Consider the following 23,732-nt stretch of genomic DNA (forward strand, 5'->3'; position numbering starts at 1 on the left):
GGTATCTCTTTCCTTGCTCTCCCTAAAAGTTAATTTTAAAAATCCAGATATTATGACACCTGCTTGTAATCTCCAGACTCCTAGAACTCCCCAGGCCAGCCTTGGTTGACATAGAGAACACTGTCTCAAAGCTTTAAAATAAAATGAAATAAATTCAGTTACGATGTTTTTGTTTTGTTTTGTTTGTTTGTTTGTTTTTGGTTTTTGTTTTTTTCGAGACGGGGTTTCTCTGTGTAGTTTTTTCTTTTTCTTTTTCTTTTTTTTTTGAGCTGAGGATTGAACCCAGGGCCTTGTGCTTGCTAGGCAAGCACTCTACCACTGAGCTAAATCCCCAACTCCCTCTGTGTAGTTTTGATGCCTGTCCTGGATCTTGCTCTGTAGCCCAGGCTGGCCTTGAACTCACAGAGATCTGCCTGGCTCTGTCTCCCGAGTGCTGGGATTAAAGGCCTGTGCTACCACCGCCCAGTAATATTTTTTAAGATAATAAGTAAGCTATGCTCTTTATAAACATTATTTTTAAATCACTAACAGGATGTGACAGTTTATAAGAAGCTAGAAGGGTTTGATCTGCCTCCATTTGTATTTCTCAAATTCAGATGTACTTATTATCTTCTTGAGTATTTTCGTTTCATAGGTTCCAAGAATTTTTTGGGAGTGCACATATATAATCTAATATGAAATAACCTTTCTTCTTTTTAGAAATGTCATGTATCAAGCATATAGCACTCACATGATAAACTTTTTTCTGGTTAAATACAACCACTTTCTGCCTCGGAGTTTATAATTAAATTTGTACAGGCATTGATACTTTGTATAGATTCCTTTTGTTCTCACTTAGACTAAGTGTGGAGGTGCCAGCACTGATTTTCTCTTCTTTTTTCTTTGTCCAGGGCTTTTTTCTTACAGTCTCCCCGGAGTCAGTATTGAAAGTGGCCCACTATGCTGCTGAGAACAACAGGATCTTCACTCTGAATTTGTCAGCCCCGTTCATTAGCCAGTTCTTCAAGGAATCCTTGATGAAAGTCATGCCTTATGTTGACATCCTCTTTGGAAATGAGACGGTGAGTTGCTTTAAAAAAAAAAAAAAACAAAAAACAAAAGTCAACTAGAGCCAGGTGTGGTATTGCATGCCTTTAATCCCAACATTCAGGAGGCAAAGGTAGGCAGACCCTGTCTCTAAACAACAAAACAAAAAAGTAATCCTTCTGTTTCTGGGCTGTATGTATGTGTAGGAATGCATAAGTAAAACCCTAAATTTGGGATCAGTGACCTTGAGAATTATACAAGAGTCACTCAACGTGGATTTCTCTACCACTGTATTTTCTGTATTTCCTGCGGACTAACTTCTTAGTAAGAAATAAATTTCTAAAAGATTAAATCATTGGGATTTAATTTACATATAGTAAAATTCACCCTTCTTACTCTAGATTCCTACACTTCTGCAAATGCCTATGTGACCTGTAACTATGACCACAACCAAAACTTCTTAAAAAACTTTTCTCATTTGTAAAACCTTCTGTCTGAATCTATTTAAACTTAATAAATTATTAGTAAATTTGATACTGTAATTTTTATTTGACTTATTACTGGGATTGTTCACTTAAACTATTCTTCTTTTAACAAGTGATGTATTTTTGCCCATTAAAAGTCAAGGGAAACTTTAAAAATAGAATAGAGAAGGCTTTGACTGAGACTTCACGTGATGTTAGCCATATCAGTGAACGTTTATGAATGTTGGAAGTTTTGTGTGTAAAATGACGTCTCCATTGGTCACCCTGGAAATCAATTCTGATTCTAATCCTCTGGTCCTAATATTTGAATATACTAATTGATTTTTATATGTCAGTAAGTTAAATGTGCAGTCTGCCTAAAGAAACTTAAAAATCTGACCTGGGATTTCACCTGAGTGAAGACTGAAGGATTGGTCTGTAGAAAGAATATCAAGGGCTGGAGTGGTGGCTCACAGGTTAAGAGCACTGGCTGCTCTTCCAGAGGTCCTGAATTCAATCCCCAGCAGCCACATATAATCAGATCTGGTGCCCTCTCCAAGTGTGCAGGCATACATGCAGGCAGAACACTATATATATAAAATAAATAAATAAATCTTTTTAAAAAAAAAAAAAAGAATGTCAAATGTGTGAGCATACAAAGGCCAGCACCATTGAAAGGAAACGTTACCTTCTTTACACATTAACTACATTCGTTTCTTTCATTATGCTGCAACTAAATGCCAGATAGGAAACAACGTAAGAGAGGAAGCTGTATTTCAGCTGGGCAATGGATCAAGTCTGTCATGGCAAGGGGTATGGCAGAGCTTATGGCAATGGGAACGTGTAAGCAGGACTCCACATGTCTCAAGAGATTAAGAAGCAGAACAGGAAGTAGGCCAAGTTATAGACTTCAGGGCCCAGTTCCTCCAGCTCAGTCTTGCCTCCTAAAGGTTCCTCCAAAGAGATCAAACATCCAAACAAATGAGCCTTTGAGGACATTTCCTATCCAAACAAGAATATTAAGACAATGACAAGAAATAGACGAGAAAGACTTGAAAACTTACAGATAGCTGCTGGAGTCTCATTTGACTAAAACCTGCCTTTTCTTTACAAGGCTGCAGTGTGTGTGTGTGTGTGTGTGTGTGTGTGTGTGTGTGTGTGTGTGTGTGTGTGTGTGTGTGTGTTTATACAATGGGGTTTTTAATTTTTATTCCGATTTTATGTGTGTAAGGTTTTTTACCTCTATATATGAGTGTGTACCATATGTGTGCCTGGTGCCTGTGGAGACCAGAAGAGGGACTTGGATCTCTGGAATTGGAGTTGTAGACGGTTGTGGGCTGCCATGCGGGTGCTGGGAAATAAACACAGGTCCTCAGAAGAGCAGCCAGTGCTCTTGACCACTGAGTCAACTCTCCAGCCCTCATATTGTTTCCTAAAAGGTCAATGAAGTGAGTAGGAGATGTGCTATTTTAGCCCTTTAAATAACATAGAGCAATATGTCACCAGGATAGCATTCTGAGAGTGACTGTGAGGACATTGACATTCACCCTTTATAGTCTGGGAAGATTAGACTGGCAGGACATAAATGCTCTAGCCTCTAGGAAGACAAACTATAAGCACTGTGTAAAAGATATGTATGATTCAAAAGAGTGAGGCTTGAGGAGTAGATTGAGAGAATTAAATGCAATTAATTTAGATTTGCAAGTGGACAGATAGTCACAGGTGACCTTAGTTAGGAAGAGAATGAAGATGGAGCCTTTGAAAAAACTTAGATCACACAAACAACTCTTTTATAGAAGGGGGGTTTGGGGGGGGGAATTTCTCCATGGGTACAAGTGCTTGCCACCAAACCTGATGACCTGAAGTGATGCCCAAAACCCACAAGGTAGAAGGAGAGAACTGACAACTTCCAAGAGTTATCCTCTGATCTCCATGTGTGCAGCCTGGTGTGCACACACCATAAATAAATAAGCAATCAAATATATAAATGAAAATTTTCAAGGACTACAGTTATGTGTAAAGGCATCAATCATCGATTGATGCCAGAAGTTTGACAGAGAAGAGACCTCAGGGAACAGAAAAAGAATAATCCCCAAAGTGACTATGTTTATAGAAAACGTTGGTGAGATCAAAATGGTCTTCACTTTACAAAGCAAGTGTGTAAAGCACAGCAACAGTCAAAACCTAAAAGGTTAATTGGAATTATCAAAAGTTAAGTACTTTTATGGCCAGAAATGGCAGACCACACCTGTAACACATCACTGAGGACACAGGAGGACAATATATGTCTAAGGCTAGCCTGGACTACAAAAAGAGACTGTGACTAACCCCCCCCTACCCAAAAAAATGGTTTTTCCTTCAAAGAAAAGACTCTGGAGTGTGAAACAACACCCATACAAGGGGAGACAATATTTATCAATCATGCTTAATAACGGATTACTATCCAAATGTGTAACTCAATGACAAGAAGAAAACCAACAAGCAAATTAAAAATGGCCAAAGACACTGGGCATGGTGACATTTCATCACTCTGGAAGTTGAAGCAGAGGATCAGAAGCTGAGGCCAGCCTGGGCTGTGTACAGGGAGACTGTCTTAAAACGCACATCATACATCTATGTGTACATGGGCACACACAATGGTCAAAGGACTTAAGTAAATAGTTCTCCAAAAAGAACTATACAAATGGCAGTAAACACATGGACCTAAAATTAGACACTGCTTCACACCCATTAGAGTGATAAAGAAACTGGAACCCTTGTGTATTGCTGGTCTGAGTGTAAAGTAATATAAATGCTGTGGAAAATAGTTCAGTAGATTGCCAAAAAAAAAAATTGATTATATGATTGTTATCACATACCCCCCATTCTACTAATTAGTCTGTCCCAAAAACTAATGGTGGGAACTCCCTATGCTTATAGCATTGTTGTTCACAATCGCCAGAGCGAAAGGCAAGACAAATTTTTTTAACTTAAATCTTTATTTATTTTAAGTGGATGAATGTTTTGCTTTGCATGTATATCTGCTCATCACGAGGGTGCCTGGTCCCTGCAGAGGTCAGAAGAGGGTGTTAGATCCCCTAGAACAGGAGTTAAATGCAGCTGTGAGCCACTGTGTGGGTGCTAGGAATAAACTGAGGTCCTCTGCAAGAACAGCCAGTGCTCTTAACCATTGAACCATCTCTCCAGCCCTGGCAAAATGAATTTTTAATGAATAAAATTTCAAATATACATAGAATGGAATATTATTCAACCTCAAAGAAAAGAAACTTCCATATATATGCTCAATGAACAAACCTTGAAGTCTTTCTATAAAGCTTAAACACTGGACATACCAAACAGCTATTAGATTTTTCTACAAGAACTCCACTTCGTAGGCTTGGGGGTACGCTGAGGGTAGAGTACTTGTTTAATATGGGCAGTGCCCTGCATTCAAACCCAACACCAAAGGTGGGGGAGGGGTGGTAAGTAAATTCACAAACTGTAGAACAGTGGCTTCCAGTGGCCTTGGGTGGACATGGACAGTGGTGATGGTTACACAGAACTATGAATATGCCTAATAACATTGAATTAAGTACTTAAAATGGTAAGTTTTATCTTACACATAGTTGATTATAATTTTTTAAACATTGATTCTATAAGCTAGTAACGTTGTATTAGTTCTTAGTATAGATTATTAAATAATATTTTCATACCTAGAAGACAAAACTGTAAGCTGCTACATGGCTGCATGTCATGTGGACAACGTTTTCTTTTCTTTTTTTTTTTAATAAATCCTGTTTATTTTCATTTATTCCAATAGATGTTTATGTAGCGAGGCCTATTATGGTAAACCAATAACCAACAGGATCACCTTGTATGATCTGTCATAATGTAGGTTATGGAATAGAGATGTCTACAGGATGACTAGATGTGTGGTAATTTATTGAAGGAGACACTAAAGGTCTTATAAGTAAACAGATTCCTAGTGGGGTGTGTAGTGTTTATCCTGCACTTTAAACTATGATTGGAAAAAGCTGCATTTGCGTGATACAAAGTCAAATAATGCAATACCTTAAATGATAGCCAAGTAAATTGGATGTCGGAATGTCAGGGTGCACTGTGTGTCACTGGTCAATTGAAGAAAGAAGGCACTCCCAAGATGAAATTTTACGGCCTATGCAGCAGCAGGAACGTACAGCCTCTTCTGACAGACCGAACCCCCGAACAGCTGTACCAAGGCATGTTTATTGAAAGTTACACAAAGTATTTCCTCATACCATGGTCCCTAATCATAATTTACATGTCTTACTGAAGGAGAGCATCGCATGCTTCCATGACTTTAGTCCTTTATTATGTATTGTGTGCAATACACAATGATACAAGAGCCTACGGTGTGCCTGAAGCATCTGGTGACCAAAGTCGCCATCCCGGCAAAACAATTCTACCGATCACAGGAAACATTCAGTTTTCCACAAGGATTCTTCAAGGTCAAAGTACTTCTAAAAAAAATTGTTCATTCTAATATCTACCCCATATAATGATTCTGCTAAATTCTTACAACATCAGAATCAGATGTTTTAAATGTTAATGGACTAGAAATATCAGCTAAGGTGTTACAATTTAATAAGGATAATAAAAATAATACCATATTTGATTACAAAGAGCAAGTAGATTAATGTTTTATCTTTTGAACATATTACCCATTGTTCTCCTTGAATACTTTAGTAATAATAATAAATTATCTTCAGTTCTTAAAGAAAACAGGCATTTTTGTTGTAAAGATGACTGCAATGTAAAATATATCTCACAAGAAATATATATGTATGTGTATAAATTTACATACTTATTTTTCTTTCCTCTTTTCCCTCCCTAACTTTAACCCCCAAAAAGATCTGCTTAATATTTGATTTCTAAAATGTCGACACTCAGCTAGCATCAAACTTCCTTAGCTTTTATTTTCTACTTGGTTTTCACTTTCCTATTCTGGAAAGGTGTGAACACTAGCACCAATGATTTTCCAGTAGTCTAAGTTAAAAACAGAGTGCTGCGGCGAGCTGGGCACAGCAGCGCGTGACTGCAGACTGAAGCACTTAGGAGGCACAAGTAAGAGGACTGCAAGTACCAGACTGGCCCCGACCACGCAACTAACCTTCCTCTCGAGATGATAGATGAAACGCAGGGCCCGGAGCGTGGCGCAGCAGTGGGGAGTGCCTGCCGCTCTTCCAGAGGACCCAGGTTCAATTCCCAGCACCCGCAGGGTGGCGCATGCCTGTCTGCAACTCCTGTTCCAGAGGATCGTATACCCCTTCAGATATACATGCAGGCAAAACACCCATACACTTAAATAAGCAAATTTTAAAAATGATAAATAAAAACCGACCCGTCCACCAACATTATCCCTTCACAGACAGTAATCAGTGATCCCCATGAAACAAGTAAAAGACATACACATAGCAATCGCCCCACCTCCTGCTTACAGCGTTCTCGCCCTTCCCGAAGCTGCCACCCTTTAATACAGTGGTGACCCCCAACCATAAAATTATTTCATTGCTACTTCATGTGGTGATGACTCCCAACCATAAAATTATTTTGTTGCTACTTCATAACTGTAATTTTGTTACTGTTAAGAATTGTAATGCAAATATTTTTAGAGATAGAGGGTTGACAGAGGGGTCGTGACCCACAGGTTGAGAACCAACAAAGTAAGTTACTAAGTAATGAGATTTACTTTCTTATTGTATTGCGGTAAGAAATACTTAAAAGGGACTCGGAATGCAACTTGGTTGGTAGAGTGCTTACCTGTCTACAGAAACCTCACAGGCCTGTACTCTGGCTACTTGGGAGGTGGAGGCAAGATCAGCAGTTCAAGGTCAGCCTGGGCTACATGACTGCCCGTCTGAACAACACCACAGAAGGAGCAGGAAGGAACAAAGCTAATATTCCAACCATTTTCAAGCGTGCAGTTTGCTGGTGTTGTATCTGCAGTACTACAAAACCCGTCCCACAATCCATTTGCAGAATTTTTCCTTCATCCCAAGCAGAAGCTCTATGCATGTTAAATACTAACTCCACCCTTTTCTGTCTTCCCAGCCCTTGTAGTCACTTTTTTACATGGCATTATGAGTTTGCACATCCTAAGTACCTCATACAATTAGCTTCATTTAATAATTATCTGATGTCTCTTATTTCCCATACTGTTTTCCAAGTTTGTCCACTATAGCATGTCTTAGAAGTTCATTGTTTTCCTAAGTTGAATAACCTTTCTCTTTCTCTGTGTCTTCCCCAAGACACTTCCCACTAACTTTTTACCGGGGTTCAAACAGTGTCTTACATGTTCTAGGCAAACATGTAAGTTTGTGGACATGTAGTCCACACTTGTCTGTCCTGCAGCCTTTTCTCTGAGATTCAGAAATGCGCAGAGATATGTTTCTCTTCCCTCAATTAAAAATATTTAGTAAGCCATTGTGATGTCTCATGAGGCTGAGACAGGAGGATTGCCATGAGTTCAAGGCCAGGTTACGCTGTAGATCAAGACCTTGTCTTAAAAAATAAGCAAAAAGTAAATGAATGAATAATTAAATAAACAAAATCTTTGGTAACCCTGTTACATTGTATTTTCTACTTTTAGATGAACTGCCTTGCTTCGTAAGTTATATTGACTAAGGTAATTTTGAAACTTCTCTAGTATATAAACCCTTTAAATATTATTTTTTTTAGTTTATTTTTAACATCTTCAAAGTTTAAAACAGTTCCCTTCAGCGCTATCATTTTTTCACTAAATTCACATGTAATCACCTTAATAAAGGAGGGCATTCTGCATGTAGATAGTTATAAATGGTATCTATTGATGCCAGCTCATGCTAGCTGCTTTGTAGTCATTGTCTACTTGTACATGATTAAAGAACTTGATTGTTCTTGTTTTTCATTATTATTAAATTAATAAGTTTTTGAATAGAGTCATTTTGAAAATGGTTCTTAAGAGTAATACCTTTTAAGGTTCCCTAATCACTAGATAATTAACCTGCCAGGATTAAGTACACTCAACTTTGCCTCAGGATGCTTAGCTCTCAAATAAGGTCAATTATCTCCTGATAATGACTATTCTGTCAAGAGTTACCACTCCATTCCATGGTGAAGCATCTCATCACCTTTACAGTGCACTGTAAGATATTTAAGATAGTAAAATACAGCTTGAAATTGGGCAGAAGAGCTCCATTGAATTATTTCATTTGTACTAAGAATAATACATTGCTTATTAGCCTCCCCTTTTTTGACTCTGACAGATGATTTCATTTTATAAAGATATTCTATAGCTCTGCTTCATCAATCCTCCTCTGGTAATTTTCCTGCATTACCATTTCTTTACAGAGAATCTGTGTTAAACCTCTTGACTTCATAATGTATAGAGCAGGAAAGCTGAGAATACTATCTCTCCTACGTGGTCATTTAACTTGTTGTTAAGACAGGGTTTCACTCCATAGCCTAGCTGCCCTTGAACTGGAGCTGCTCCAGCCCCAGCATTCACAGTCTAGTATTACAGGTGTGCACCACCATGCCTAACTGATCCAGCTCTCTCCCTCTCCCTCCCACTCCCCCTCCTTTCCTTCTCTACCTCTTCTCCTCTCTTCTCTTCTCTTCTCTTCTCTTCTCTTCTCTTCTCTTCTCTTCTCTTCTCTCTCTCTCTCTCTCTCTCTCTCTCTCTCTCTCTCTCTCTCTCTCTCTCGTTTAGCAATAAGTGAATTACAAAACAGTGGAGAAAATTCCGTGGTTTGTTGGTATTGCTGTTCAGTTACTGAGAAGTTGCTGAGTCCTATTTGGGTAGTGATGAGGCTGTAACAACCAAGTAGACAAGTGCTATTTGATACTTCAGAGCATTTTGAAAAAAGCAAAATTGGCTTTAGGTGTTTGATCCATATCTTCTAAACCTAATTGACAGCTTTAAGAAAGGGCATCATGCCGGGCAGTGGTGGCGCACACCTTTAATCCCAGCACTTGGGAGGCAGAGGCAGGCGGATCTCTGTGAGTTTGAAGTCAGTCTGGTCTATAGAGTGAGTTCCAGGACAAGGCTCCAAAGCTACACAGAGAAATTCTGTCTCGAAAGAACCAAAAATAAAAACTAAAAAATAAAAGTAAATAAAGGTTTTATTTAAAAAAAGAAAAGAAAGGGCATCGTGATAGCCCAGGCTTGCCATGGGCTCATATCAGTCTTTTTGACTCAGCTTCTAATCATCTTTCTATGAAACTAGGTGGGAATGCATGAGCCTCTCCTCCTTTTTGTCTTATGTGATGCTGGGAGCAGGCACAGGCTTCAGTGCTTTGTGTTTGTCACACTGCTAAACTTTTACATTTTGAAGCAGTTGTTCTTTAAATCATAACATCTTGTTACAGATATTTGAAGTAATTTTTTTCAATTTTTATACTCCATAAAAATCCTTTGCTGTCGCTTATATATACAAAACAAAACAAAAACAATCTGTCAGTGGAATGGGAGGATAACTGAGTCAGAAAACCTCGTAAGCACAAGGACCTGGGTAATGCTCAGAAGGGATACAAACCCTAGGCATGGTAGCATGGAACCCCTGCACTGGGGAGGGAGACAGCCTGTTTCCTGGAGCTCGCTGGCCAGGCAGCCTTTCCTGATTGGCCCGTTCCAGGCCCAATGAGGTCTCCTGTCTCCAAAAGAAAAGGTGAGCAACATTCCTAAGGAACAGCACCCAGATTCTCCTCCACCTCTATACACACACACCCGCAAGTTTGTGTATTCAAGTACTGTCTTTTGGTCAGGATTTTTTGGTCTGTAAAGTTATAACTTTCATTCAAGTACTGTCTTTTGGTCAGAATTTTTCTGGCCCTCTGTAAAGTTATAATTATTAACTTGATAGAAACTCTATCAAGCCAATGTATATTTTATACTCAGGAGTATTTTATTTATACATCTTTTTGTCTAGTCTCATTCTTTAAGGTATATGGTCTCCGGGCATTTGCAGGAACTCAAGGCCATTGCCTAGATGCATATTCTAACCATAGAGGAAATTTCCTTCCTTTTACCAGACTACTGTCAACTTCAGTGTGAGGAATGGAGCTGTATCTAAAGATGGATAGAAGTTACCTTTCCAAGCCTGCTCACAGAAAGTTCCACACTCCTCCTGAGGGGAGCCTCTGATGCCGACAAATCCAGCCAAAGAAAGTGGGAGTCTTTTGGAGATTTGTAAAATTTTGATTCATTTTGCTTTTCTGGTGGCGAAAATGAAATTTCAGTTAGCACAGAACTATAGTGTCACATGACTGTGGCTTAGCTTCTAATTAATAACTCTTCGAGTTTTTCTTACATGTTTAGCTTATTAAGATGAACACGCTGACAAACACGGTGGCCTGTCCCAGAGATGCTGTGGGGACAGTTCCAAATGAGGAGGGACCAGTTAGCTCTCAGCTTTGCCTCTCCCTGACCCTTCCTTCTTCTTCCTTCTCCTTTTCTCTAGTTCACCTTTATAATTATTAAAACGCCCCCTTTTCTTTTTGTTTCTCTCTTCCTAGCAACTACATTGACTCTGTACTGGTGAGCTCTTTTAAAATCGTTCCTTTTCTCTCTGTTATGGGTAAATAACATAGAATTTCAAGTGGTCTGACTTGTCGTGGAAATCATATTTATGCAGCAGTGCTTTTGTGATATACAATAATATTTCACTTAATCTTTTCACCTATTTTATTGTTTCAGTTTCTGTGTTATAAATTTGTAAGTGACCATTCTGTCATTAGTAGACTATGACATGCTATAAAATTATAGGTTGATACTTCGAGTTCTTATTTAGCACATTTGTTAAATTATTCTGTTAACTTAAGTTGTTTAATAAAATTAATATATCCTATAAACAGAAATTTGACATGTCACGGTAGAAAGAGCACTGGACCTCAGTTTGCCAATTCTGATTTTTCATTTCGCTCCTGGGTTTTTCTCTGTCCTTCAAAGCACAGAAAATGAGAGCAAAGAAGCTGAAGTCGTAGACATTAGGGAGATTATTGGCAGAATTTAAATATATTGTATAGGACAGTTGGTAGTTTATGGACATAAAATTTTTAGTTCAATGCTTTTGCTATGGTCATGTAAAATGTTCTTATGTGGGAAACCCGTATAGTGTTTTTTCCAGTCCAAACCCAGTCCAGAATGCACAGTACCTTTGGCTGTCCGTTGTCCCCTTGGTCTCTTTAAGCTGCAGCAGCTCTTCAGGCTCCTTCCTCTATGGCAATGACAATCTTGGATATGTTTATTGTCACCGTGTAGAATGCCCTTCAAGGTGGGGTTTACTGCAATGCTTAATAAGAACATCGCGGGAATGCTGCTGTGTCTTTTTGTGCATTGTGTCAAGGTTTTTATTGTCTCGTTTCTGACCATATCAGTTTTGATCACTTGATTAGAGAGATGTTGAACTAATTTATCTCTATTGCAAAGTTGTTCTTTCTGGCTGGGCACAGTGGTGCATACCTAGCTATTCAGGCAGCTAAGGAAAGAAGATTGTGTTTAAATCTAGGCATTTGGGGTTAGCCTGGGCAGTATAGTGAGAACTTACCTCAAATAAAAAGTGGAACTAGGGGCTGGAGAGATGGCTCAGTGGTTAAGAGCACTGGCTGCTCTTCCAGAGGACCTGGGTTCAGTTGCCAGCACCCACACAGCAGCTCACAACTGTCTGTAACTCTCTGGTTCCAGGGGATCCAACACTCTCACAGGACACTAATAAAATAAATAATCTTAGAAGATAGTTTAAAATATATTTTTAAAAAGAGAAAGTAAATGTAACTATATCTACTTCTCCTGTCTATTTATGTCTGTGTATATTGAAACCCATGAGGCAATAGTAAAACCTCATTGTTCAAACTAAAATTCACATACCATTCTTTCAAAAGTTGAAACCATTCTTGAGAAAGGGTAAGTGCGTTTTCATGTGGATAGAACATGGGCACACCATGGTAAGCAGTCTCAAAAACAACCCATAGTGACCTGCTTCCAGGTTTTTGTGCTGGTTCGTAGTCCCCTCTTCAACAGTCGGAATGTGACAAGTGGGATGATACTCATCTCCAAAATAATATTACCAAATGTTTTCATTTCTGCCTGTCTCACCCCCTCTTGCTATCTCTCTTAGAGCCCTTGCTCTGGAAAAGGCAAGCTCCCATGATCTGAGTAGTTCTGTGGGGAGACCCATAGGACAAAGAATTGATGTCTTTGGTCTGCAGCCAAGGTCTTGAGGACTTAGACAGCCATATGAGTGTTCCCTCAGGCGTGAGATGACCAAGGCGCAGCCTGTGCCTTTGTGGGAGCCTTGTGAGAAATCTTGAGTCAGAGGCATCCTGCCTGCCAAGTAAGAAGGACCAGCTCAGTGTTTCTGTGCAAATTTTCTTAGTTTTGTTTGTTTGAGGTTTTGTTGCTGTTGTTTACCTTGGAATATATTGTCAAAATAATGTTTTGGTTACTTGAATTATTTCTTTTTTATTCCTAGCTACATTTAGATTTTAGTGTGTAAGCTATTTCTATGGTTCAGAACATCATGAATGTGAAGGGTTTATTCAGAAACATCACACCCACCATCCCTCACTTACCTCTTCCCGCATTCTCTCAAAGTTCAAACCTGCTTTGCATTGATTGATTGTCTCTCACATAGCCCAAGCTGGCCTCAAATTCACCCTGTAGCTGAAGACAACCTTGAACTCCTTACCCTCCTGCCTCTATCCACCAGTTTGTGTGGTGCTGGGGATTGACTACTGGGCAAGCATTCTATCTCTGCTGAGCTACATCCCCAACTCTAAATTGTTTCTTAATCTCAGTAATTTCTTGCTCATATTCATGTTTTTCTTTGTTTCATAGAAGGCTACACACTGTACATCCTCTTTGTACCTGGTTGTTGTGGTTGTTGTTGTTTTAACAAGAATGTCCTGAAGATCCTTTCCTCATATCTCTTGTATTTTATAGCCGAATGGTACCCCATTGTGTGAACGCACTATAGTTGGTCCAGTCACTTTCTTCCGTGTGAGCACTTAAGATGTACCCAGAATTTCACAGAAAAAAAAAAGAGTCTCTCACTAAATAACTGTGTTTGTCTGTATTTTTATACTATTAAAGGTACTTCTTCAGGGGAAATTCTTAGAGATGAGAATAGTGACTCAAAGGAACAGCACATGCATAGTTTTGTTAGAGAGTGCCAAATGCCTCTCCAGATGAATTGTGTGTGTTTTCCCTCTTCAGCAGTAATGCAAATAGAAAGCCTGTTTCTGGTTTGCTTTGCTTTGGTTTCGCAATGCTGGAGATCAAAGCTGGGGCCTGGAGGATCCTAGACAAGCGCTCTGTCAAAGCTACACTCCTAGCTCCTCTTGTGAGGTCGTTTGAATGTTTGGTTATCAACTGCTTATAAAGCATAACCGTCACATTGAATTCATTAGAATGGTAAAAGTGTCACTTTATTTCCCAAATATTGGTTGCTGTTATGAAATTAAACTGAATTAAGACTAATTTTCTGTCCTTCCCAATGAATTCATTTCTATAATACAGTAAAAAGAATGCAAGAGATAAAAAGTGATCATTCTTTAGGGCATAAACTTTAAAGACTCATTCATCTCTTCCTTGTTTATTTTTATTAAACCATTGCATGAATATGAAAAAGAATCACTGTTCTGTTTTCTGACCTACATTTCATGTGCCAATCTCCCTGGCCTCATCCTAACCCTCTCAGCTCTACCTGGCAGAAGTCCTCCTGCCTCCACACCCACTATTGAGTCAGTTTCGACTGTGATTCTGTTCTGTGTGACTTGTGCTGTTTTACAACTACTTTAATTATAGTTACTGGGTCTTCTGTTTCTATTGCACTGGACTATGTTCGTCCATAACACTGACTTTCATGCTTCACTATATTCCCACTATCCAGTAAGGAGTAAGGATTAGTAAACATTTAAGGGATGCATGAGTTTGCTTTTCCTTTTTCGGGAGATTTTAAACCTTTCAAATTTCAAAAACACTTGTTTTTATAAATATGAGGTCATTTAGTCACTACTTTTGATCTAAAAAGTATTTAAGATGCTAACATTACTCCTTTTTATATCAATGGTATTTTGCTTTTGTGTTTTGTCTTTAATTTTTTTTTTGTGTGTGTGTGTGTGTGTGTGTGTACACACCAAGGTATGCATGTGAGGGTTAAAATACAACTTTTGGGAATTGGTTCATTTCTTTCCCTGTTGGTTCTAAGAATGGAACTCTGTCTAAACATATAACTACTTTAGACTGTAATGAAACCCTTAAAATAATTTAGATAGTAAAATACCAATTCTTATATTGACAGTTTTATATATTCTATGTAACAAAATTAAGTTTAATCTCTAAGCTTTGGATATTTATTCACTACAAATTAATGCCCCCTTTTTTCTTTCATAAAATAGATATACATTAGATAGGTCTTTGGTGGATTCTTGAATTTGATGACATCCTAAAGTTACTTCAGAATAGTGAGGTTATCTATAGGTATAGAACAAATGGGAAAATATTCATTTCTGCCATTTTGAAAATTAAGAAATGGACACAATACTTTCCTGGTCCTCTACACTGCATTGTTAGGTAATAGTATGTGCAAAGTGTATCTGTGTGCTTTTCTTCCCCCCCCCTTTTACCAGGGGCCTCCCTTGCACATGCTAGACAAGTCCTATATGACTAAGACACAGCCTCACTCCCTTGGTTTTTCTTGATCATTACTTATCACACTTTCCCTGAGTTTTGTTTCTGTCCTAGCTGGGTAGACTGTAGTTCAGTTCTGGTAATAACTAACTAGAGGTGGTATAAAACTCTACAGATGTGGTGCTTTGACTGAGAATGCCCACCATGGGCTCATGTACTTGAATACTTGGTCCCAAGTTGGTGGAACTAATTGGGAAGGATTAGGGTGTGGCCTTGCTGCAGGGGGTGTGACATTAGGGGTGGAGATGAAGTCTCAAAAAGCACATGCCATTCCCAGTTAACTATCTTTCTCTCTGTCTGTCTGATGCTTGTGGAGCTGATGTAAGTCTCAGCTACTGCTCCAGAGCCATGTCTTCTTGCCCCCACAGTCCCTCACAATGATAGTCACGGGCTCTAACCTTCTGGGACTGTGAGGTGTCAGATTAATGCTTTTTCGGTGAGTTGCCTTGGTCACGGTGTTTTGTCATGATAGTAGACACAGGTTTAAAAGCTTAGTCCTCCATAGGACTGCCCCTACTTAAGATTCCAGCTTAACTTTGGAGGTTCCCCAGTCCAACTATGTTTCTAACTAAAACGGCAACAAATTCAAAGATTCCAAGAGCCTCTCACTCTCAGGAATTTGCTAGGGTGTCTCACAGAGTCAGAAAAGCAGTTTCCTACAATAACTGTTTTATTATGATGGACCTAACTCAGCAACACCTAATTGAAGAGATGAATGAGACAAGTTCAGGGAGGGTCCTGAACATACAGCAAGGGTTAGCTTTTGACCCCAGGTTCTGCACCGCTGAGCTACATCCAGAGCTCTCTGTTTGCTTCTTGAGTGAAGTCTCACTTGGTCGCCTATGTTGACTCACTCTGTAGTCCAAGCAGGCCTTGAAATCCTCCTGTCTCAGCTCCCCCCACCAAAAAAAAAAATGGGATTCTAGGTTTGTGCCAGTCACCAAGCCTGACATCAATGCAGTACTGATGTGTGTTCTGTTTGCTTGACTTTCTAAAGCTTATGTGCTTTCCTTGTAAAGGATCTTGAGAACAAAATTTCTTGAGTTCTCCCACATTGTTCACAATTTGTAACCTTAATTCTTGGATCTCAGTTTTGCTGACTATGAAATCCTTGCCTCTTATTTCCTCTCCTCGGCTGTTTTAAAACTATTGCTTCATTTTCTTTGCTCTCAAAATTTAATGAAAGTCTAATTCTTTTCCTTATTAGTCATTTGTAGAGATCAGGGTGTCTTTGTTTTAGTTTTTGTGAGTTTTAAGATTTATTTTTAATTGTGTGCTTGTGTTTAAGTCTGTGAATGGGTATGTACTTGTTTGTTTCTTGAGATGGGGACCTCACACTTTAGCCCAGGTTGTCATAGAACTCATCACATCTACCTTGTTAATTACTTTTCTGTTGCTGTGATAAAACACCAGGACCAAGGCAACTTATAGAAGGAAGAATTTATTTGAGGCTTATGGTTCTTAACGGTCAGAATCCAAGATGGCAGAGCAGAGGAAGTAGACAAGACAGGCAGCTAGAGCAGCTACTGGTGCTTGCTGGGAATGGTGTGATGTCTTAATCTCAAATCACACCCCCAGTGACACTCTCTCTCCAAGAAGATCACACCTCCTAATCCTTTCCAAGCAGTTCCACCAACTGGTGACCAAGTATTCAAACATGGACTATGGGGTCCATTCTCATCCAAACCACCTCATTCACCAACTTGGCCTCCAACCCACAGAAATCCTCCTGCCTCCTGTTGGAATTACAAGTATGAGCCACTTGTTATCTTAGACATTCGTGTGTGTGTGTGTGTATACACTCATGTGAGTTACATTTATTTACTGATTGTAAGTAATTATTCTGACCACAGTTTATTAAGTTCATAGTCTGTACTACACACAAGGCACTCAGACATACTCCAGAATGTTAGCAGTGCTAGGAACGTAGACATGGCTGAACAGTTAAGTGCTTGCTGCTCTTTCAGAGGGCTTAGATCAGGCAGCTCATGACCTCCTGCAACTCCCACTCCAGGGGATCCAATGTCCTCTACAAGAGAGTCACTTACTTATCCCATTCCCTATTAAATAGTAGTGTTCACTGTGATTTGAGCTCTGTATTGTAAATACAATTATAAACACAATACTGAGCTCAAATCAGGCTTAGTGGGGCCAGAAAATGTTAATGATTTTAGGAACCTCATTTCATGACATCCTATATACTAAGTAGAGAGTCTGGTTTTAGTAACTAGTGTACTCTACCCCTACAGTGCAAATAGAAGAAACAGAAGATTTCCAGATTTACCAGTTGTTCCTATATTTGATTTCATTTCTTTGTTTTACAGTGCTGAACATGAGCTCAGAGTCTCTCGGGCACAGTGGATTCTCTTCTTGTTTTTAATTCTTTGTCCTTAGAAGGATGTTTAAATTTTCATTCGGAAATATAACTTCCTTTAGGGTTTTTGTTGACTGTTTTCAAAGCCAGATAGATACCATCTTTCCACTGCCATTGTCTGAGCATTAAAATACTACTAGTTTTATTTATATTGAAGCAGGACCTCGCTATGCAGCCCAGGCTGGTCTAGAATACATGATCCTTCTACTGAAGCCTCCCAAATACCACCTTCAATGAGTAATTCATTTTGAGAAGCAACATATGTTTTCACTCATTAACCTGAATAAAAGTGAATATTAAATTTGAAGTTGTTTATTAATTCGTAGGTATTAGTACTCATTTATTAAAAGTAGGAGGGTATTCTTTTGAGGAGGGGTGTTCAAGATAGGGTTTTTCTGTGTAGCTCTAGCTGTCCTGGAACTCGCTCTGTAGACCAGGCTGGCCTCAAAGTCACAGAGCTCCACCTGCCTCTGCTTCCCAAGTGCTGGGATTAAAGGTGTGTACCACCACTGCCTGGCTGGGTAGTCTTAATTTGATAAATAAATCCAATTTAGATTGATAATTTGTGGAAAATAATTCCCTTCATAAGATAAAAACAGACTTTATTTTTATTTATTTTTTTTTTATCCTGGCGTGATCAGACTCCAGACAACCTGGGAATTAAACCCGGCTCCTCTGGAACATCAGTCAGTGCTCTTAACGCCAAGCCATCTCTCTTCTGTAAAACAGGCTTTCTTTCTCTGAGTGTGACATTAATACAAAAGTGACCATCTATGTCCTGCCACTTTCCAGGTGGGAAATGCTGTCAGGGGTGAATTGCATTTTTCTCCTTGGTAATCAGACTTCACATCTGTTATACTCAAGTCAGAGTTTATCTCTCATGTTATGTGGAACTTAGAAATGGGCCACAAGAAATATTGCAGAATAAATTAGAGGAACTTGTGCTCATTGCAAAGAACACCCAGGTGACCACAAATAGTCAAAAAGATACACTTACTAAACAACAGTATCACAGCTGAACGACAGTTCATCTTATTTTTTAACTAGCAAGTGGAAGAAGTGAGGTTTATAAGACTGGGTTGACTTTTAAAATGTGATTTTGATGTGTTATTTACAGTTGGGACATTGCCTGGTTAGAGGCAAACCTTTGTTAGAAATAGTCTCATCCCTCTTTCTATAGTTATTCTCAAACTCGTATTAACTCAGTTTTGTTTTTTCTTTTTAAATATGTATAAATGTTTTGCTGTGTGTCTATGTATCACTTCTGCTCCTGGTACCCAGGGAGGCCAGAGGAGGGTGTCAGAACCCTTGGAACTAGAGCTTCAGGTGGTTTGTGAGCCACCATGTGGGTGCTGGAAATCTAGCCCAGGTCCTCTGGAAGAGTAGCCAGTGGACTTCACCTCTGAGCTATCTCTCCAGAATCTCTTTTGTTGTGTTAAATAATGGAGGAATTCTTTAAGATGCCTGTATTCAGCCCTAGGTAGTTGGCTAGGTTTCCAGTACCAGACATTTCTCTTTTATTGATTAAAGCAATTATAGAGCTGTTGGTTGCCACCAAGTTAGGCTTCACATTATTGCATTGTTTTATCTTGCCACAATGGTCTTTGTTGTGGTTCGTAGCTGGGTAGAACTCGTGGTTGCTTCCCTCCCTTGGAGCTTTCATGGCACCAGAAATCCTCAGGAAGGAGTCAACATATTCTTGAACTTGTGCCTTCCACTGACGTGTCATAGACTTCCCAGAGACCATGCTCTTAGGAAAAAACTGCCTTCCCCCTACCAGCAGCTATCAGTCACCAGTAACTCCTTGGCCAGAGATAGGACTTCATGCCCAACTCCCTTCTCCATGATAGGATTTAGCCTGGCCTGAACTCGAACACGTCTTACAGATGCTGTCATAACTGCTGTGAGTTTATGTGTGCAGCTGCCCTGTTGTGTCCAAAAAGCACTGTTTCCTTATACTCTTCCCACTCCCTCTTGTAAATGATCCCTGAACCTTGGGAGGATAGGATGTGATACAGATGTCCCATTTAGGACTAGCACTCCACAGTCTCCTATTCTTTGCACCTTGTCCAGTTATAGGTCTCTGTTAGTCACCATCTACTGCAAATAGAAGCTTCTCTGATGAGGGTTGAGAGATACATTAATATAGGAATGTAATAGTAACTCATTAGAAGTAGGTTTAATACTGTGTTCATTTGGCAGAAGCATAAGTTCTCCCCTAGGCTGTGACCTGTCTAGCCATAGGACGTTGGCCCAATAATCTTGCCAGGTATGGGTTCCCTCTAATGGAGCTGGACTTAACCCCAATTGGTTGGTACTCCATGATGTTTGGGCTAGTATTGTGCCGGTTACTGTGTCTTGCCAGGCCAGTCATTATAGTTTACAGATGGGTAATGTAGATTACTTTTCTCCTCCAGTAGCATGCATAGCAACTTTTGTCACTCTGAAACCTACTCGATGGGGATGAAGCTTCCAGATCAGTACCATGTTGTCCTTTTATTTGTTGCTGCCTTTTAAGCCATGGCTGTTACCAGCAGCAGTTAGGCAGCAAGGGCCTTAGCTGAAGGGAATTCTGTTCCCTCAGGCTTCGACTCTTTCAAAGCTACGAAGGGAACTTAACTGAACCTCTGTCCCTCTAAAGAACTCAAGATTCAAAGGTTAAAGTCTTCAGAAACACTGAATAGCAAGTAGCTCACCTCCTCTCCTTGCTCATATCCTCCGAAAAACACCCCACCCCACCCCACCCCCGACTCCCCACTCCCACTCCCACCCCCACCCCACCCCCCCCACCCCCACCCCCACCCCCGTGCGGCTCCTCACCCCTCCTTCAAAACCATCTCCACCTGGCTCCTCCCACTTCCTGTCAGCTAGTTGCTGACTCAGCCTCCTGACTGCAGGTGAATTTTATTTAATCAAACACATCTTTGCATCATTAAACAAATGTTCCAGAGCATAAACAAGTAACACACCTTAAAATAATATTCTGCGGCTGGGCGGTGATGGCGCATGCCTTTAATCCCAGCACTTGGGAGGCAGAGACGGGCGGATCTCTGCAAGTTCAAGGCCAGCCTGGGCTACAGAGTGAGTTCTAGGAAAGGCTTAAAGCTACACAGAGAAACCCTGTCTCGAAAAACGGAAAATAATAATAATAATAATAATATTCTACAACAGTACCATCTAGATTTCAATATGTTCTGTGAATATTTATGTTCAAATTCATGGTGTCATGAGATAAACATGTTCATGTTCAAATTCATGGTATCTTCAGCAACAGGGTCTTACCATCAGGTTCTGTAGGATAACAAATAGCGTTGACAATAGCCTGTAGTAATTTGGGGGTCTGGGGAACCTCACTGGCCAATAACTCCAAAAGAGGTAACCTTTTCCTGGCACTGGGCTTTTTATGTGTTAACCTGTAGTGTCTGTTTGGGGCACTAACTCCATTTCATTTCTTCTTGTGTGTGTGTGTTGTGTGTGTGTGTGTGTGTGTGTGTGTGTGTGTGTGTGTGTGTGTGTGTGTGTGTGTGTATTAGGAAGCTTATACAGCAGTAGCTTCCCTTCGACTTGTTTTGAAAAGTCTTCCAGTTGCTCATCACTATCTTCCTTCCTCTACTGTTCCCTCCCCTTCCCTCAGTTTAACCTACAATTCCATTATTCCTCCTTTAACCCTTTATACTACTGCCTTTTGTCTCCCTACCCTCGAAAGTCCATCCTCCCTACCCCATGAGCCTTAGCAAATTTTCTGTCCTCTGTGGATATTCTAAATGAAATACATATACATATCTGAAGATTCAAAGCTAACTTCTATAATGAGGGAAAATATGTGATGTTTGACTTTCTGGGTCTGGGTTCATCACTCAGAATGATTGTTTTTAGTTCCATCTGTTTACCTGAGAATGTCATAATTTTGTTTTTCTTAATAACTGAATAATGTTCCATTGTGTAAATTACCACATTTTCATTATCTACTCATTAATTGACGTACATCTAGGCTGCTTCTATTTCCTGTTGTGAAAAGAGCAACACTGAAAGTGGATGAGCAGACATCTCTATAGTAGGATATGGAGTCCTTTGGGTATACATCCAAGAATAGTGTATCTGGATCATGTGATAGAGCTATGTCTGGCTCTTTAAGGGACTTCCACACTGATTTCCATAGTTTCTGCACCATTTTGCACTCATACCAAAGTGCCTCTCTTTTCCCACATTCACACCAGCATTTTTCATGTTTTCTTTACCTTCGCTATTCCAACTGGGGCAAGATGAAATCTCAAAGTAGTTTTAATTTGCATTTTTCCGATGGTTAAGGATATTGAACTTTTAAAAGAATGTTTCTCAGTCATTCATATTTTATCTTTTAAAAATGCTCTGGTTAGTTCCATACCCCACTTTTTAATTGGGTTGATTTTCTTGATGTTTAGTGTATTCTTGTTCTTTGTATATTCTACAACTTTTGACAGATGTATAGCTAGCAAAGGCTTTGTCCATTCCATAGGCTGCCTCCTCACTCAAATGATGGTGTGTCCTTTGTTGTACTGAAGCTTCATCATTTCACAACATCCCATTCATTAATTTCTGGTCTTCATGCCAGTGCTACCAGGGTCCTAGTCAAGAAGTCCTTTCCTGTGCCAATGAGTTAGTTCAAGCATATTCTCTGGTTTCTCTTCTATCAGATTCAGGTATCACATCTTATGTTATCACATCAAAGTCCTTGATCTTTGGAGTTGAGTCTTTTGCAGAGTGAGAAATAAGAATCTGGTTTCATTCTTCTACATGTAGCTCTCCACTTTGAACAGCACTGTTTGTTGAAGATGCTATCTTTTCTCCAATGTGTATTGTTGGCTGTGGGAGTGTGGGCATCTGTGTGGATCCAAGTTCAGATGCATCGATCAGTGAGTCTATGTTTACGTTGCAATGTTCTTAACTGTTTCACTCCATCTTTTCAAGTCTTCTGTTGCTAAACATTTTACTGTTTCTGCTTTTCAGTTTTACACATACAGCTGGGTAAGAAAATCTTTGTAAATAAGTCTTCATTGTAATTCTAATATTTGAATCCATCTAGTAAGTATTTAAGTGCTTAAAACAGAGCAACAAAACAAAAATCCTACAGAAGAGGATAATTAAATGTTAATCTCTATGATTCTAAATATAATTAAAATGGAAATTTGGAAAAGTGGGAAATTGCTGGATAATGAGGTTACCAGATTTAGCAAACAGAAGTACAGGGGTCCATTAAAATTTGAATTCCAGACAAGACACAAAATATTTGAGGTATTCTTGTACAAAAACATTGTTTGTTTCATATCTGAAATTCACATGTGAAGACTTAAATTCACATCTTATATGATGAGTGTGCGTGCCGGAAATGTTATGGTAGAGGTGCTGGGAAGATAAAGAAGGCACCATGCACAGACGGAGTAGCTGGAGAGCACTGCTGTCGCAAGAACAGATAGTTATGTGACATACACTGCAGAGTAAGACTGTGTCAGGCCTTCAGATAAGAAACACTTAGTGTGGAGGCCTTTAGCCTGAGTCAATCCCAGGGATCCAGAGTTGTCCTCTGACCTCCATCCTTAAGATCTCTTCCTCCTCTCAAATGGTCTTCCTCGCTTTCTAGTGCGTGACTTGTACACATACACACACAGACAAACACAGGTATATGTAAATCTAGATTCCTCGTGTGAGAGAAAGTATGCAGTATTCCATTTTGAGTCTGGCTTATTTATCAATTCATATGTTGGTAGACATTTGGAAGGTTCCATTTCTTAGCTGTTGTGAATAGTGCAGTATGTGCATATATCTCTATGCTATGGTAAATTTGAATCCTTCAGGTATGCGCCCAGGAGCAGTGTAGCAGCAGGAACCTCCACCCTGGCTTCCACAGCACCTTTACCCTTTCCACCAGCACAGTAGATGGCTCCTCATTCTTTGCATCCTTACGAGCATTGTTGTCTGTTGTCTTGATAGTGAGATGGAATCCCAAAGCAGTTTTAATTCTCACTTTCCTGACTGTTAAGAATGTTAGATTCTTTTTCAAAATTTTATTGACTACTTGTATTTTTTTGTTGTTGTTTTGAGACAAGATCTCTTTTATCCCAGCGTGACTTCAAACTTGCTCTGTTTACTTTGAATCCTGATTTTCCTACATCCACCTCCCAAGCACTGGGATTACAAGCATATA

General features: G+C 39.5%; 1 protein-coding gene across 3 annotated transcripts in view; it reads left to right on the forward strand.

Moving 5' to 3' along the window:
- The window catches only part of Adk (adenosine kinase), a 409,106-nt gene that overhangs the window by 273,327 nt on the left and 112,047 nt on the right, over window positions 1-23,732 (forward strand). For all 3 annotated transcript variants that reach the window (XM_052733565.1, XM_052733567.1, XM_052733566.1), the window contains exon 7: window positions 891-1,061. In XM_052733565.1, coding sequence (XP_052589525.1) covers window positions 891-1,061 — 171 coding nt within the window. The remainder of the gene's footprint in view (window positions 1-890; window positions 1,062-23,732) is intronic.

This window comes from Peromyscus californicus, unplaced genomic scaffold (genome assembly GCF_007827085.1).
Source record: "Peromyscus californicus insignis strain IS unplaced genomic scaffold, ASM782708v3 Scaffold_12__1_contigs__length_115047231, whole genome shotgun sequence".
Lineage (NCBI taxonomy): Eukaryota > Metazoa > Chordata > Mammalia > Rodentia > Cricetidae > Peromyscus > Peromyscus californicus.